Source organism: Nuphar pumila, chromosome 12 (assembly GCF_984573655.1).
Source record: "Nuphar pumila chromosome 12, dmNupPumi1.hap1.1, whole genome shotgun sequence".
In the NCBI taxonomy this organism is placed as follows: Eukaryota; Viridiplantae; Streptophyta; class Magnoliopsida; order Nymphaeales; family Nymphaeaceae; genus Nuphar; species Nuphar pumila.
Genome location: NC_143260.1, coordinates 48,976,271 through 48,995,317, shown reverse-complemented (window position 1 = coordinate 48,995,317; position 19,047 = coordinate 48,976,271). Strand labels below are relative to the sequence as shown.

Sequence of the window (19,047 nt, the reverse complement as noted above, 5' to 3'; positions counted from 1 at the left end):
ACATGGTTTTCTAGTGATCCAAAATCAATGGCTAAGAAGGTATAAGTTTTTTGCAGCATATAAAAATATGTTTTTTCATCAAAAAAACATGATCCAAGAGTCCAATCCCACTAAATCGAGCATGCTAAACATATCCAACAGTTCAAATCTATCATAAAATAGTTCAAAACTATTTTGCAGAATAAAAAATGGGGCCTAATATGTTCAAATCTCATATAGAGTAATGTGTTCGTTCTGCCCGCTTTCTCCTCCAGCTCCCTCAAAAATCATTATTTTTGGTATTTTTTCTCACCTCTAACACCATATGTGATCTACAGGTTTTGTTTAATGGGAACAGACTTTTGGATCACCTGAATCTGACTTATATATAGGTTTTTCTGGTAATCCAAAATCAATGGCTACCAATGTATCAAATTTTCCCAACTCAAAAATATATTTTTTCATAAAAAAAACATGATCCAAGAGTTGTTTTCTACTTTCTTGGTTTGCTCCATTCTGCTCAAAAGCCATCATTTTTGGTATTTTTTCACACATCTACCACCATAGATGTGATCTATAGGTTTGGTTTAGTGGGAATCAGCATTCAGATCACCTAAATCTGACTTATACACAAGTTTTTTCAGTGATCCAAAATCAATGGCTATGGAGGTATATGTTGTTCTTTGTGCATAAAAATATATTTTTTCGTCAAAAAAACATAATCCAAGAGTTCATTCTCACTAAAAAGAGCATGATAAACACATCTAACTGTTCAGATCTATCATAAAACACTTGAAAAATATGGGCTAGAATGAAGAATGGGGCCTAATATGTTCAGATCTCATATAGAGTAATGTGTTCCTTATGCCCACTTTCTCTATCCGCCTCCTAGAAAATTATCGTTTTTGGTATTTTTTCTCACATCTAACACCATTGATATGAGCTGACTTTTGGATCTCAAGAATCTGACATGTATAGAGGTTTTTTCGAAGATCCAAAATCAATGGCTATGAAGGTGTCTATTTTTTCTGGCTCATAAAAATATACTTTTTCGTCAAAAAAAAATGATCCAAGAGTCCATTCATACTAAATTGAGCATGCTAAACACATCTAACGGTTTAGATCTATCATAAAACACTTTAAAACAATGGGGCAAAACAAGGCAGAACTAAAAATGGGGCATAATATGTTCCGATCTCATATAGAGTAATGTGTTCCCTCTCAAAAATCATCATTTTTGTTATTATTTTCTCACATCTAACACCACAAATATGATCTATAGTTTTTGTTTAGTGGGAACTAACATTTGGATTACCATAACCTGATTTCGATGATCCAAAATCAATTGCTACCATGGTATCAATTTTTCTCCGCTCATAAAAATATGTTTTTTCGCCAAAAAACATGATCCATGAGTCGATTCCCACTAAATCGAGTATGCTACACACATCTAACAATTCAGAGCTGTCATAAAACACTTCAAAACTATGGGGCACAATGAGGCTGAACAAAAAATGGGGCCTAATATGTTCAGATCTCATATAGAGTAATGTGTTCCTTCTACCCACATTCAAGTGAGCCCCCCTCAAAAATTATCATTTTTGTGATTTTTTCTCACATCTAACTCCATAAATATAATCTATAGGTTTTGTTTAGCAGGAATTTACTTTTGGATCACCGGAATCTGACATGTATACTGGTTTTTTGGTGATCCAAAATCAATGGCTATGAAGGTATTAGTTTTTTTCGGCTCATAAAAATATTTTTTTGTCAAGAAAACATGACCCAAGAGCTATAATGAAAATTGGGCCTAGTATGTTCAGATCTCATATAGTGTAATGTGTTCCTTCTACCCACTTTCTCATTCTGCCCCCTCAAAAATCATTATTTTTGGTATTTTTTTCTCACATCTAACACCGTAGATGGGATCTATAGGTTTGGTTTAGTGGGAGCCTGAATTTGGATTAGTGAAATTTGACTTGTATACAGGTTTTTTCAGTGATCCAAAATCAATGGCTATGAAGGTATCAATTTTTCCTGGTTCATAAAAATATGTTTTTCGTTGAAAAACCATGATCCAAGAGTCGATTCCCACTAAATCGAGCTTGCTAAATACATTTAACGGTTTAGATCTTTCATAAAACACTTCAAAACTATGGGACACAATAAAAAATGGGGCCTAATATGTTCAGATCTCATATAGAGTAATGTGTTCCTTCTACCCACTTTTTGGTTCTGCCCCCTAAAAAACCATCATTTTTGGTATTTTTTTCTCACATCTAACACCATAGGTTTGATCTATACATTTTGTTTGGTAAAAATAGACTTTTGGATTACCGAAATGTGACTTGTATACAGGTTTTTTCTATGATCGAAAATCAATGGCAATGAAGGTATCATTTTTTCTCGGCTCATAAAAATATATTTTTTTGTCAAAAAAGCATGATCCAAGAATCGATTTTCACTAAATTGAGCATGCTAAACACATCTAACGATTCAGATCTATTACAAAACACTTTAAACTATGTGGTAGAACTAAAAATGAGGCCTAATATGTTTAGATTTCGTATAGAGTAATGAGTTCCTTCTTTCCACTTTCCCATTCCGCCCCTTCAAAAATCATCATTTTTGTTATATTTTCTCACATCTAACACCATAGATGTGATCTATAGGTTTTGTTTACTGAGAACTGGCTTTTGGATCACCAGAATCTGACCTATATATATGTTTTTATGGTGATGCAAAATCAATGGCTATGAAGGTATCCATTTTTTTCGGCTTATAAAAATATGTTTTCTTCGAAAAACATGATCCTGGGATGATCCCCACTAAATCGAGCATGCTAAACACATCTAACGATTCAGATCTGTCATAAAACACTTTAAAACTATTATGCATAATCCTTAGGTGTGCCTAATATATATAGAGTGAGTGATAGTTGCACAACCCTTAGGTGCGCAACTAACAATGGACTCATACTAGCCGTCCATCATGGCCTTGATGGAATGGAATCATTTTGAGAAATATTATCCGCCTTAAATTTAGTATTGTTGTGATTGATTGATCTGTAACCCACCTAAGGTTTTAACCCAAAAGTTAACAATATTTTCGCTAATGATTTAAAAAGAAAAATAAGGATTTTTTTTAAAAAAAATTATGTGTTTTTTAGGTTTAAAATATTATGGCATTATATCCACGATCTACACGCCTTGATAGAATGAAATCATTTTGAGAAATATTATCCACCTTAAATTTAGTATTGTTGTGATTGATCAATTCGTAACCCACCTAAGGTTTTAACCCAAAAGTTAATAATATTTTTGCTAATGATTTAAAAAGAAAAATAAGCGATTTTTCTTTTAAATTTTACGTGTTTTTTTAGGTTTAAAATATCAAGGCATTACATCCAAGATGTACACACCTTTTTCTGCAGGCAGTGAGGGTCATTCAGGCCTAGGTGAGACCCATAAGGCCTAGGTGAGACCCATAAGGGTGATGTGATGGTTGAGGTGGCTTCTCCACATGTTGAAAAGTCAACACACACTTCTGCTAATATATAGGCGGAACATGAAGCATGTCACATCAAGAGTCAGCAAGCAGGGCCCACATAGAGGGCGTGAACTAGGAGACCAACGTGGGGCTTTTCCCACTTTCAGAAGATTCTTCGATATTTTAAGAAATTAATTAATCATTAATTAGCTTGTGTCTTAATTATTATTATTTTTTATTAATTATTTAATAGTTTTAATTAAAGTAGGAGTCTTTATAGATATTGATCTCTAGGAGTCTTGGTAGAATTTTTTGTAAAGTCACAGTTAGTTTAGGATTGGACTCTACGAATCAACTCTATAAGTAGAGGGCTGGATAACTCAATTGAATTATTGAATAAGATTGAATTGATTTCCTAATTTTTTCTCTCTAGACGTCTCTCTATCTTCAAGCGTGCCTTCACCTGATGTCTTTCTCTATCTTCTTCTTCTCCCTCTACTCTCTCTCTTCCTTCTCTAATCTACGTGGAGACCACGACTTCCCAAGGCTGGTCCTTTATCCCTTCCAAGGGCCCAAGCTCTTCTTGCGCTTATATCTTTGTTACTCGGTGATCCGTACCTAAAAAATTGATGTAGGAGCTTAGTCAGTCGTATTTCTGCTTATCTGCCTTCTTTACAAACATGTTTCAAGTATTTATATCACTGTCTAGACCTCTATCATACATTAAGACTAGTCTCTAACCTTCCCTAAAGCTGCCTAGGCCGTCTAGACCAAGAGCACACCGAAGGGGCAGTGCAATTATGTTCTACAGGCTATTTTGCCTTTTCTACTTTCCTGCACATACCCTGACCACACTTAAATGTGTAGACCCATTGAAGACCTCCCTATACCTATTACACAACTTCTAGAGCTGATACCAACCTTATCTAAGACTCAGTCCACCTTTGGAACCCGAAATACCAAAACCTCACCCTGCCGATTCGACAAAAAACATAATTTTGACTGTTTGACTTCACCTGCCTCTCCAATACTTCAATTTGACATATATGAATGTACCAGACCTAAACACACATTCATAGACTAACTCAGAACCTCAAAATTAGATCCTTTCATATTTGAACTAAACCCGTGCATGAATTGTTCGTCAAAGCTAAAATGGTCTTACCTGATTTGTAGCTTCCCATACCTCCTAAACCATCACCATTAGAGACCTTAGACCCTTATCACACTATATCAATCAAGGTACAACCCCTTAAATATGTCTACTACATGCTCAAGAGGCCCAGAACCACAAGCTTAATCCTCTTACTTCTACCGACTCCAACTAAGTTGCCAGCCTGGAGCTCCCTTCATGTCTAAGTTCTGATCCATCAAATCTCATTATTTTAGAGGGTATAACAAATTGATATCAGGGCGAACAATATACTATGGAGGGATCCCAACCACTTTGTGATGTTAAACTCAAAGAGATTCGCCGACATGTCGAAAGTGCTTGAACAATTGCTAAGCGAACCCAAGTCGAGATGTATCGCTGAAACCAAGAGAGCACCGACAAAGCCAGCCACTTGGAGCTCATTGAGAGGGTTGTATAATCCATAGGAGATCGGCTATACCCTCTCCACAAATGAAGGCATGACAACGATCGGGTTGTTAACTTCAACAATTGTTGAAAGAAACACCTGATCAAACCGATTCTTGGAGGGGCCATTGCATGAGTTCGCTCGAGGCATGGGTAAGAAGCCTCACCTTGAAGTTCTTACTATTGTGAGTGAGAATGCGCATGAGTGGATCTTTAAACTCAAACATTTTTTATGACATAACGTACTCTCAAAGGCATGTGTTACCGAAGCAGTTGGCTCGCCTTGAAAGTGACACTCTTTGATGGTACAAGTGGTTAGACATTGTACATATGAAGCATAAACTGATTTTGAGGTTCAAATTATGAAGAGATTCAACATCTTTGGCAGTGGCCTTTGGAGGCCCCAATCTCTACATGTAGGTTCCACTAAGTTGAATACCCCACCAATAAATTTGCCACGAGTGGTGATTCCTCTCCTATCTAAGTTATCACGGATACCACAATAATGCACCATAAACCAAGAGCACGTCTATCTCAACCAGCCCGCATCACATGAGGAGGGTGTAGTTTTCTTTGGTATGGACAAGGATTTGACAACATATATATATATATATATATATATATATATATATATATATATATATATATATATATATATATATATATATATATATATATATATATATATATAAGAGAAGAAATTTGGTTCATGTTATAACCATGGCATCCCGTGCATGGGGTAAGTTCCAGGACATCTATATGCATCATGTGACAACGTGTAACGCTTGGTGGGTAGTCCGTGTAAGTCTGTCAACGCACCCAACAACACGAGTACTCTAAGACACCTTGGGAGTGTCGGTGCCGGGTACACACCGCATAAGACCCTATCCACTCAGTAAACCAAAGGATTAAAACTCAATAAGTTGGACTGGAGCCCAACATTAGGGATAGAGTCTGGTTCGCTCAAGCCCACAGTAAACCAAAACAAGAGAAGAAAAATAAGCAAGGAACTTTTAAAAAATATAAAATTGTTTTGTTTAGGATGGAAACAAAAGTATAGCCAAAACTGTGGAGGTGGGCCCTTCACATGCCTTCACGCCGCCATGGGGGCTCTCCTCCCACTTAAATGCAAAACTTGGGCTCCGGTTTTCCTTACCCCTCTCTCTCTCTCTCTCTCTCTCTCTCTCTCTCTCTCTCATCATGTCTCTCCGGCGACTCTGGCCTTGTGCGCTTCTTCTTTCCCTCTTCCCCCTTCAAGCCCCTACGGTTCAATCAGTTCTTCTCACAAAGCTGCTGCATAGGAAAAGGTCATCAGTCGGGGTCACAAAACCGCCGCTGCCTCGCAACTCAACGGCGTGTGATATCTTCGCCGGTAGCTGGTTGCTTGACGATTCCTACCCTATATATCAATCCTCAAACTGCTCCTATGTTGACCCCGAGTTCAATTGTCAGATGTTCGGAAGGCCCGATTCGCAGTACCAAAAGTATAGATGGCAGCCAACCAACTGTGATCTACCAAGGTAGTCCGCCGGTTATCCTTCTTGAGCTCATTCTTTGGTTAACTCTAAAAAAATTTTCGTTTCTGTTTGATGGCAGGTTCGATGGGCTGCTTTTCATATCGAAAATGAGAGGCAAGTCAGTAATGTTCGTGGGAGATTCTCTTGGTCTCAACCAATGGGAGTCCTTGATCTGTATGCTTTACTCTGCTTCTCCTCAAGCAAGAGTTCAGATGAGCAGGGGAGACCCCTTGTCAACCTTCAAGTTTCTTGTAAGAGGCTTCCTTTCACTCAAATCTTCATCTCTATTCTCGGACTTAGAAGCTAAACAAATAACATGTATTGCTTGTGATTGTGTTGTAGGATTATGGGCTTTCTATATCGTTCTATAAAGCGCAGTATCTGGTGGACATAGGCGTCGTGGATGGCAAAAGAATCCTAAAATTGGACTCTATCTCTGAAAACAGCAAAGCATGGAAAGGGGTAGACGTTTTGTCATTCAATTCGGGGCATTGGTGGACTCACAAAGGCGCTCTTCAAGGGTAAGGAATGATTCCTAGTTTTATGGAACTCTGTTTGCGTATGGTATTTTTATAAAATTACACACCAATTGTTAGATGGGATCTTATGGAAGACGGAGGGACGTATTACCAAGACATGGACCGCCTGGTTGCTTTTGAGAAGGGCTTGACGACGTGGGCTCGGTGGGTCGACTCCAACGTTGACCGTACAACGGAGAGAGTCTTCCTTCAATCCGTCTCCCCGACTCATTACACGTGAGTTTTCATCCTTTCCCTTTCTACCATTTTTTTTTATTAGTAGTAAGAAAATTGATTATCATTATATATTATTATTATATTGATAAGCCTTTGATGAATTAGTCACTGTTAAAATTGAATGGGCCCACGGTTAATATCCTTTGCAAAGTTCACATGTGCCGTGGCAATGGTTGTTTCCATCTCCGGAGGTGCTTCTGCGGTTCTGCACTCCTTGTCATTTTTTTAAAAATTTTTTTTTTTATGACCTGAAGAGACCACATCTGGGATTGACGTTCTGATCACGCTGTCTCAGCCTGCGATACATACGGCTGTAGTCTCAAAGGCGAAAATCTCCGGAGCTAGAATTAAAAAAAAAAAGGCAAGCTGGGGTTGTGGAGAGCCCCACCAGTTATACAATGATACCATTGGGATTTGAACTTGCAACGTCCCAAGGTGACGACGTGCACGCTTGCAAGAATCAAACCTCGATCACCCATTTAAGGGCCGGCCTAGGCCCCACTCCACTCCGCCGGACTCCCTCGGGGCGACCATCCGACGGTTTGGTTCATCAACGAAGATGGGTCTTCTTTGCTACGTGACAACTGATTTGTACGATTCAGAGCATGATAGTCCGCAGAATGTGAATACGGGGCGCTGCCCGGTTCAGATCAGGTCATTCAGTTTTTATAAAATCTGTTATGTTCAATCTCCAACGCACATCTCACTGGACGGAGATGTCCGTGGGCCGGCCCCCACTCTTACAAGATCCAAATGTGATGTTCGGTGCAGAGTATGACCTGATCTGCACTCGTCCGAAACGGATAAACAACAAGCTTTGTTTATTTAGTGATAATGGCACGCTGGTCTGGCATGCACTATTTTATGCTTTATGCCAATGACGTGGTCCTAAAGAAAAAAAAGTCCCAGGACCACTTGTGGTGGGCCCTAAAAGAATCGTCCTAAAATCTGAAAGGCTAAGCTAGTTTTGCCTGTAAGGCAGAATCACAGCGACCATGGTGGGGCCATTGGAGGCAGAGTCCACTGTGGGACCAGGATCTTATCACCGAACACAGATTGGCTCGTATCACATGTTTCACGTAAAGGATATGTGTCAGTTGCAGTTGCTCTTGTGAGCGTCCGTGAACAGATTGCCAGTAATACCCGCTCTGATCGGCGACTGATGGTTCAGACAGGCTGAGACGATGCCACATGTAGAATATAATGGATAATTATATATTCGAGAGAGAGAGAGAGAGTTAAGGGAAGAGAAGGTGCGATGTAATAGCATACTTTTAATGTGCTGCTGCGCCTGATTATCTTTCATCATTGCTTGAGCCCCGCAGCTAGGGATGGCAGTGGACCGGGGTGGGGGCCGCCCCATTTCAAAATCCTAACTTTCATCCCCACCTCCCCTCGGGGATGGATTTCAACCTCCACCCCTGCCTCCATCCACGTTTCATGTCCTCCATCCCTGGTCCAAACGGGGGGCGGGGCCCGTTTCCCCTTAGTCTATAGTCATCCCTTAAAGGATTGGGGGCGGAGTGGGGATTGGGACGGGCACTGGGCGGGGTGGGGAAAAGCTTAAGTCCATTTCCGCCTCCATCCCCGCATGGAGATAGATTTTAAGCTTCATCCCTGCCTCCATCCCCATTTCATGCCATTCATCCCCGGTCCAAACGAGAGGAGGTGGGGCGAAGCCCCGTTGTCCCCCGGTCCACTGCCATCCCTACCCGCAGCCTGTATCCCAAACAATGTACAGTGATAAGGTGGTGCAGCAGCACACTAAAAATATGCAATCACATTGCATCTGATCTTCCCTCAAACTTGTTTGAGAGATGGTAGGGAGCCGGGTTCAAAAACAGTGAATGCCATCAATTCTTAGAATTGGCAGTTACCAACCGTAAGAGAGGATAGCTCACCGATTCTCGTTTTCGGGGCAAACATAAACAATCTCACCTCCTTTATGGGCATTACCAACTATCATTTCATAAACTTCCTTCTTATTTTCGTTATCCCAAACAACCACCACTTTAATAGTTAGATTTTAAACTCAAATCTTCAACTGTCATCCCATCCCAGCTACTGGCTATGGAGCCTTATACTTGATTGTAAACTGACCCTAAAAGGGTTTGGCGTAATAGTGGGATGGGATCTAGTTTGCTAGATGGGACGTATACGATCAAGTCCTACAGGCATTAGCCTTTTGCACATTAAGCCGAAACAAGGTGACTTCTTAGGGCAAAGAGTACACTACAGTTTTTCGCCGTCGACCGTTTGTTTGGCAAGCATAGTCCAATGCAACCAAGTCTCTTACTCCAGAAATGGTTTGTCGTAGGGAACAAAAGAAAAGAAAGCATCTAGCAGTAAACTGGGAATCTCATGTTAAGGGCATCTCGATGCCATTCATAAACAGCATATATAGCACCACCATCAATTTTGCCTTTACTTTATGCTTTTCACTTGCACCATCAACATCTCTGGAAAATTTATGGGGCCACGTCATCAACAGCTCATAAACATGACCAAGCCATGCTGTTTGATGATGCTTTCAACTTTGCTTGTGATGATAATAACTCACATGCATGTTTTGATTTGATAGACAATATGATGATAATGATGATGATGATTCATGTTTTTTCTATGTGGTAGCCCGAGCGAATGGAACGACCCCATCTCGAATAACTGTTTCGGACAGACGGACCCTGTCCCAGGGTGGAGCTACCCGGGTGCCTACCCGGACCAGATGAGGGTGATTCAGAGCGTGCTCAGGGGGATGGCGAACCCGGCCTACCTGCTCGACATAACCACACTGTCTCAGCTGAGGAAAGACGGTCATCCTTCCATCTACAGCGGCGACCTTAGCCCGCAGCAGAGAGCTAACCCTGCAAGGTCAGCAGATTGCAGCCACTGGTGCCTCCCTGGCCTTCCTGATACCTGGAACCAGCTCTTCTACACGGCCCAATTCTTTTGATCTTGATCTATACCATAAAGTTTGGTGCTTTCACTCTCAACTTCATGTTGACATGCATAAGTTTAAGATGCTTCCCCAAATGTATCATCAAACCCTTTTCCATCCCTCTTGAATATGAATGGTTGTTTTCTCTCTTTCAATCGACCACATTGGAGCTATATTTTCTTTTCTTGATGGAAAGATGAAAGTGGTCCAATTAATGCTATTCTGCATCCTTTTTATTAAATCAATGATCATATGGCATCTGTTTCTAACTTTTTATTTTTACTCTAAGAGATTGCCTCAGGCGCAGAGACCTAGTCACGCTGGCTCTATCCATGTCAGCGTAAAACTCCGAGGGCTTACCCTTATAGTGGAGAAAAATGTGAAGACGGCATTCTACCACGTCAAAAGCTATTTGAGACGTGGTGTGCAGTGGAGAGCTGTCCTTTTATTACTTTTTAACAGCAGCAGGAGAGGAGATCCAGGGATCGGTTAAGTGCCCCGACTATGTGACGCAGCCAATCATATGATGACATTGCATGAGGCCCACAACAGCAGATTGCAGGCCCACATTGAATGTTGACATGTGATTGGCTGCATCACAAAGTCAGGGCACTTAAGCGCTATGATGAAGATCTGGCAAGAGGTTGATTCACGGTTCAAGATTTAAATGGATATTGATGCGCGAAAGCTAAGATAGAATGATTTGGATTCAATTATTTTTAGTTCAAGGTCGTTTTGACTCAGTTGCGCTCCAAACTGAAGGGTAGCACCAAAGCAAACTCTGTAGATGACAAATTTCTCTTTCTAATGAATCCAAAAACACAAAATTCTAACCACCGATGGTTGAGATGCGAAAGTGACACCAGCTCAAAGGACTAGTGTTCATAGGTGAGGTTGTTGAAACTATCCAATAGGGACATGCCAGGACGAGATTGTTTCGTATGGATTCAACTAAAGACCTGAACACAAAAGTTATAGGTATTTTAGTTTTGGATGTAGAAAAATAAATTCACTTGAATTGAAGGTCGAATGACTCCGATACGACCCAAACAAGTTGGCAGACTGATACAATCTTAAGCAGTCACCTGTGGGACTGTTTTGTCTGTTCTAAACACTTTTGATCATACAAATGATCGATTTAACAAGTTTAGCAAAAATAAAAGTTGTAAAAATTTAATTACTGATTCAGAAAAACAAAAATCACTTGAATTAGAGATCGTATGACTTCGATATGATCCAAACAAAGAGTCAGATTGATATAGTCAAGAACAGTCATCCAAATGACTCTTTTCTCTGTTCCAAACTACTTTTGACAATCACAATAAATGAATCAACAAAAATGCAAAACATTAAAGTTGTAGACATGGGTGTTAGCTTTCCAACAAGCTATCACACACAAATTTTCATGATGTAGAATAAGAGATACACCATCAATGGTGTGACTGTGTCTAACACACAGACAGTCAATCCAAGTTAGTATATACATGATTTTAATAGTCTTTTTAGATTAATCTAATTTTAATTTTTTGGTTTACTATTCAACCTGCACATACAAACACTTCTAATGTATTTTCTACAATGTCAAATAACCCTTTCTCCTTATCCCAACTCCGATTAGTCTAGCATAGATTAGAAACAAAGCTCATGTTCTAAAACTAACTAACAAAAATTCGTTCTCAAGATTCAAACTCAAAGTGATGCATTTTTTTAACGGATTAGATGCTAGATCTATTGTAAGATGAGAGAATATATTTTCAAACTAGATTAATAGATAGATTGATAAAATCCTTAGTCAATCCACAATTCATAGCCACTGTCACACGCAAGGTTCAAGGAGATACGCCCAATTGAAGGAAATAATAAGTGAACCGCAAATTCGACTAAGGGTTCACACGCCAGATCTTGGACTAGTTGTGGTGCAGCACAACAACACTAGGGTATGATCTCCAAGGGATTCTTCCACCGTACAGGAATGATCTCCCCGCAACAAGAGATGTCTCTAGCAACACAGAGACACAACCACGGTGTTGGCAAGTGCCACTTTCCAACAACACAATGAGCATGATTTTTTTGGCAACACCTTTCTTCAACTGCAAAGAGGTTCACACGACTAAGAAGAGTCTTCACAGCAGCTGGACCTTCACAGAGGATACAACAACAATCTTGGAATAGTCTCCAACTTCTCCAGCAAAAATCGTCAAGGGTGGAAATCCTCCATTTCTTCTTGTTTTATTTCAATTTTTTTTGTCAAAGAGAGAATGGCTTTCACAATTTTTTTGGAGCTATATGAACTCAGCCCATTTTCTGAAGCTATATGAACTCAGCCCAGCTAAGTTAAGGGTGGGAGGTGATTTCCAAGGCCACTTCGCATGTGGCCAATGCATGTCGTTCATTTGAAAATTAGCCTAGAAAGCTTTTGAGGCCACCTCTTGTATGGCCAATGAAAAAATACCTCTTGAAACACTTTTGTCTTCTTCTCAACAGTCAAGAAAACCATTCACTTTTTTTACAAAGCCTTAATGCATTCACATGAACACCTTTCATGTGACCAATGAAAAGACTCCATTTGAAAAGATTTTCAAAAACCCTCACATGCTTTAAGAATTTCATAAGACCTCTTTTGACTAGGTCAACCAACACCACACGAGGTCCAGCCATAGGGGTGCCAATATAGACCCATATTCGAAGTATTGGTTCTTGGGTAAGATCCAATGCTTCAAATGGATCTCAAAAAATTATCTATTTTTTTTTAGATAAAAATTAAAATTGAGAACAATAAAAATCTATCTAATAACCCCATACATCCTTTAGTTCCCTAAAATAATTCTATAGGACAACAAAACTATCGAGATCCGTAAGATTTGGTACCTAAAAAACATTTTAAAAAAATACACAAATGATTTCAATATTCGTAAAATGGAATCACAACAAAAGGTATTTTTTGAGAAAATAAAAACTAAAAATTCTCAAAAATTTAGATGTGCCAAAATGATAGATTTACCCCAAAGATCCATTTGGACCTGGATAGTCATGAATGGAATTGAATCTTCTAGGGTATCACATCCCGGATCGGGTCTGGAGAGTTGGATTTACATCCAACTCATATTTAGTGCACTAGTAATCTAGATGCTCTGCATCATCCCCTCCTGAGTTGAAAGGCTTCATCCTTGGAGCCTTGTTCTTCTTATGTGAATCTTCATAATTTTTGCAAAAATTCAAAATAAAATCAATGCAAAATATGTTTTCAGGAATAAGAAATAAACTATACAATGTAGACAAAATCGTATATATCTACGAAGAATTATGTACGCAATATAAATTTTGCAAAATTCTTTTGATCATAGGCCGCACACCATACTTTTTAATTATTAATGCATTAAAATTTTGATAAGATAATGCAAAAATAATTAGATATTCACACAAATATTCAAATTTGCGCTTCCATATATTTATGGTTTGATAAAAAATATGAGTCAACATTCTTTTCAAAATATAATTCATAAAGATTTTCTTGAAGCACAAAATTATCTAAGACATGATATTTAATAAGTTTGCCTTGAATGAATGCTCTAATGATTTTAACAAAATTTGGATAATCTACACATCAAAATTTTCGATATATCATGTCATACAAAAGATAAAATTTTATGTGGAGATCATGACAATCAAATGTAAATATTTTTTTATCATGGGCAATGAAGCACAATAGCAAGTTCAACAATTCAAACCTACTACATAATGTTCCCAAGATACCAAAGTAGTATGCAAGTGAGTTTTAACCTCAATCAAATCTTGAGGGGACCAAAAAAAAATTTGGGCTTTTGCACTCAAAACGCCTAATTTGTTCAACTCACATTTAACACTATGATGACTTTCTAATGACTCAACTTGAAAATTTTTAATTCTTAATTGCTTTATGACACATTTCTCGATTGAATTTTCAGAAATAAGATTGAGCTTTCTAATTTTCACATCTTCCTTGAAGATGGGTTCAATAAAGACATGCGTGAGGTTATTGTTGAAATCCCCACATTTGAATGAGACTTCTTATTTGATGTACTCATTGGATTCTTCGAAGAGCGGATTGTCATAAATGAGTTTGTCTTCGCACAAGAACAAACACTCTTCGTGATCCTTAATGAATATTGGGTTGTCAAAAATGACACGAGAAAGTTCTTCTTGTTGTTCTATTTTATAAAATAAAGAAATTTGGGACATCTTTTTGAATACCTCATCGAAGGTAGGCTCTCCTTCATCGCTAAAAAATTCACAAAAAGGTTCTTCTAGGGGTTCCTTCGCGACAATATCAGAAGTCAGATCAACCAGAAGTTCATATCTTGCCATGAAAGCACTTGATAATTTCACTTTAGAGGCAAAACTCTTAATTGAAGTAGGAAGAATTTGTGGGTGGAAAATGGAAATGGAGATGTAGAAGAGGATGGTGCAACTGATTATGGGGCTGAAGATAATAGAGGTAAATCCTTAGAAGATAGCAACTGCATCTTCTTGCCCTCGAAAGTAAATGAATAATTTTAGACTGGTTGCGGTGCAGCACAATAACACTAGGGTATGATCTCCAAGAGATTCTTCCATAGTACAAGAACTATCTTTCAGCAGTAAGAGATGTCCCCAACAACACAGAGACACAACCATGGTGTTGGCATGTGCCTCTTTCCAACAACACAATGAGCATGATATTTTTGGCAGCACCTTTCTTCAGCTGCAAAGATGTTCACATGACCAAAAAGAGTCTTCACATCAGCTAAATCTTCATAGAGGGTAAAACAACAGTCTTCACACAAGGAATAGTCTCCAGCTTCTCCAAAAAAAAATCGTCAAGGGTGGAAATCCTCCACTTCTTCTTCTTGTTTTGTTTCAGATTTTTTTGTCAAAAAGAGAATGGCTTGCACAAATTTTCTAAAGCTGTATGAACTTAGTCCATCTGAGTTAAGGGTGTGAGATGGTTTCCAAGGCCACCTCTTATGTGTCCAATGCATGTCATTCATTTGAAAATTAGCCTAGAAAGCTTCCAAGGCTACCTTTTGTATGGCCAATGAAAAAACACCTCTTGAAAAACTTTTGTCTTCTTCTCAACAGTCAAAAGAAAGCCATTCACATTTTTTAAAAAGCCTTAATGCATTCACATGGCCACCTTTCATGTGACCAATAGGAAGATACCATTTGAAAAGACTTAAAAAAACCTCACATGTTTTAAGAATTTCATAAGACCTCTTTTGACTAGGTCAATCAACACCACACGAGGTCTATATTGGTTCGGCCATAGAATCGCCAATATGGACTCATATTCGAAGTATTGGATCTTGGGTAAGATCCAATGCTTCAAATGGATCTAAAAAAATTATTAAAGTTTTTTTAGATAAAAATTATTAAAGTTTTTTTAGATAAAAATTAAAATTTAGAAAAATAAAAATCTACCCAATAATCCCATACACCCTCTATTTCCTTAACACTCCCCCCTCATGCTGATTTCTTTGAGATTGAGGTTATCTCTAAATTGACTAAACTTTGGTCCTACTAGAGGTTTAGTGAGGATACTAGCGACTTGATCTTGAGAAGGAATAAATTTCACAATAATATCACATTTAAAAACTTTTTTCAAAGTGATAATCGATTTCAATATATTTAGTTCGAGCATAGAATACAAGATTAGCAACTAAATATGTGTGCCTAGATTGTCACACCATAAACTAGGTGGATCTTCAAATGTCACATTTAGCTCTATTAGTAACTGCGTGAGTCAACTAAGCTCAGAAACTGCTCCAGTCACGACCTTATACTTAGCTTATGTATTAGACTTGACAATTGTATGTTGTTTGCTGGAGCTGTTGGACAGTAAATTTGGTCCCATAAATGTAATATTAAAAAAATTTCAAGAATATTTTACTATGAAATTTACCTATTCAAAATTGATCTACTCTTGTATTTAGCTATTTACTATCTTTTTATGATTATTTAGCAAATTAAATTATTTATTTTTGGGGAAATTCTAATTGTTTAGGTGATTAATTATTAATTATTATTATTTAATAAACTATAATTTAGATTTTTATGAGGTTTAAAAACATTACACGGGTTTGGATCTAGGTAGGGGATTCAAATAGATCAACACACTCCATTGGGGTTGGACACACTAGGCGAACCCGATCCAAATTGAAAACCCAATTGAGTTTGGATTCATATTTGGATCTAGGAGATAAGATAGGTAATGGATTTGGGTTTGGATCAAGGACCCAAAACCCAAAATCCATCACTCTCATCACCCATCATATCCCAATCCAATTCTCAAAAACTCCTCACTCATCACATCCCAATCCAATTCCCCAAACCCCCTCACCCATCACTTCCCAATCCAATTCCTCAAAATCCTCACCAATACCAATCCAACTCACTCACATCATATCACACTCCCTCCCACATACTTCCCTTTATAAATACCCACCCTTTCAACCCCCTTTCAAGCATCACACAATTCACTCGTTAATCCCTTTCCAAAGCAGGTTATATGTTCCCTCCTGAAACATGCAGGTGCGTGTTCTCGGGTCTGAATGAGCGCCACGTATATAAGCACGGGTGGCTCGTTTCCTCATGTATGTCGACATCACTTAGCATCAGAGTCTGATGCATTTACAAAGACTTAAGTACCCATTCCCGACATTAGCACCATAAAATGACATTTCGAGTAAAGGATAAAAATGTCCTCCTGCCAGAAAGGGTTCAAAACATCATCATTTTCACCCTAAGGAGTAAATTTCTCGGCTTTAATAGGAGATCCTCACAATATGTCACCCTAAACATTCTGGATCACCCTTTGACGATGCACCATCTGCTGTAACAGGAGCTCCCTTTGATGACACAACCTTTGTCGTGGTCTGCTGCCACTGGAACACCCTTTTGTCGTTGTCTACTGCCATCGGAGCACCCCTTTTTATCGTCTACTACCGTCGAAGCGTAGTCGGAGCACCGTTGCCACCATTGACTGCATCTACCTTCTAGGTGTTTCTCCTCCACTGTCGAATTAGCAAAACTTGTGTCCTTTCAATGAGTTTTGTCTAAGGATTCATTATGTAAACAAATCGATTCATAAATCTAAATGCTAAATCTTACAAGTGATTGTACTATTTATGTTAAATAACACATATTTTCATAGTAAAACAAATCGATTTGTACCTATCCATATTTTGGGCATCAAAAAATAGTTAGCACGATTTATTTTTATGAAGGCCAAACATTACAACGATATGTACTTATGAAGGCTAAATTTCTACAACGATTTATAAGTTTGAATTTAATATTGATTTATACATTTAATGCAGTAGCGATTTGTTTGATGCAACAACGATTTATACGTTTGAAGCAGTAGCCAATTACGATTTATGATTCATGATTTATACATTTACGATTTATGATTTACAATGATATGTACTTATAAAGGGTGCGATTTGTACAACGATTTGTACGTTTGAAGCAACAGCGATTTATACGTTTGATGCAGTAGCGATGTGTAATTATGAAGTTACCTCGATTTGTACTTAATTTTGTTAAATCGTACTATGATGTTTACTTATGAAGCCAAATATTGTGATGACTTGTAATGTTGGTGATTGTGTAACGAATGTGATAATTTGTAATAATATATACTTGGGGAGGCAGTTATAACATATAATGATGCAATTAAATTTATATGTTGTGCAGGTTAGCAATGACTACAATTTGTAGGACAAGAAAGCCTTTGTTGTTGGAGGGGATGACTCTTGGAGAAATCATCTGCCAATCTGATATATATGAGGGTTATGTAAAGTACCAAAATATAATGAATATTGAGAATAAAAAAGACAGAACCAAATTATTGGATATTTATTATGCAGAGCCTGATCCATCAGATATTGAAGATGAAAAGCAAACGAAGAAAGATGAGGAAGAACTAAAGAAGAAGAAGAAGGATGATGAAGAGAAGGAAAAGCAAAGAAAGAAGGAGGAGGAGAATGAAAACTACGCGCACTTATGAGGCAAAAGGATTTCTTCCTGCCAACCATGTAAAATTAAATCTACATGCACATCATTCTTCATGTTATCTGTCCTGATCGTCAGTTGCATCGTACTATACTATGTATCAAGTTATTATTTACCGTGCCAATAAAAAAAATGACTTATCGTATATGTGTGTTGACGATAGCGATTCACGTGACAGAGATTTAATGACAGCTACGACGCTGTGAAGCGATTTCGATTTTAATCGCTAAATGAACAATGATTTGAATACACAAATCACCACCGCAATCGCGCAACAATGTAAATGCCACACACACACGTTTCAAAATTATAATACAAATATCTTACAAATCGACACTAGCAAACACATAATATGTTATAAATCGATATACATATCGCATAATATATTATAAATTGATGCAAAAATTCAGCATAATAGCTTACAAATTGATATTGACAAACAAAACAATATCTTGCAAATCGATAGTATGTTACTACAACTACGATTTGCGTTATACTATTCCAATATTTTCTATACAAAGGCAAATCGTTGTGGCTGACATAGACGTCATTGCGTAAATCACATAAATCGTCAACCGGAATCCAGGTCTCACAAGGCATAATGATTTTTGACAACGAGCGGGATGTGAAACGACGTTTCTTTTATAAATGAATGACACATATTTTCATAACAAAGGCAAATTGTTGAGGTGACTTATGATTTATGATTTATATATTTAAAGCAGAAATGATTTATATATTTAATGCAGTAGTGATTTA

The 19,047-nt window shown here is 38.0% G+C and overlaps 1 protein-coding gene across 1 annotated transcript; it reads left to right on the top strand.

Annotated features, from left to right (window-relative positions):
* The first annotated feature begins 6,241 nt into the window (after window positions 1–6,241).
* Window positions 6,242–10,413, top strand: LOC149820883 (protein PMR5-like). Its single transcript, XM_089983209.1, has 5 exons — window positions 6,242–6,567; window positions 6,644–6,815; window positions 6,907–7,085; window positions 7,161–7,319; window positions 9,951–10,413. The coding sequence occupies exons 1-5, from the start codon at window positions 6,248–6,250 to the stop codon at window positions 10,270–10,272; spliced, it is 1,152 nt and encodes a 383-aa protein (XP_089839335.1). The 5' UTR covers window positions 6,242–6,247; the 3' UTR covers window positions 10,273–10,413.
* Window positions 10,414–19,047: the final 8,634 nt, after the last annotated feature.

Bases quoted from the DNA above. Each gene is read 5' to 3' on its own strand.
- LOC149820883 (XM_089983209.1), top strand. From the start codon at position 6,248: ATGTCTCTCCGGCGACTCTGGCCTTGTGCGCTTCTTCTTTCCCTCTTC. The intron at 6,816-6,906 runs GTAAGAGGCTTC...ATTGTGTTGTAG, and splicing joins TGTCAACCTTCAAGTTTCTT to GATTATGGGCTTTCTATATC. The intron at 7,320-9,950 runs GTGAGTTTTCAT...TCTATGTGGTAG, and splicing joins GTCTCCCCGACTCATTACAC to CCCGAGCGAATGGAACGACC.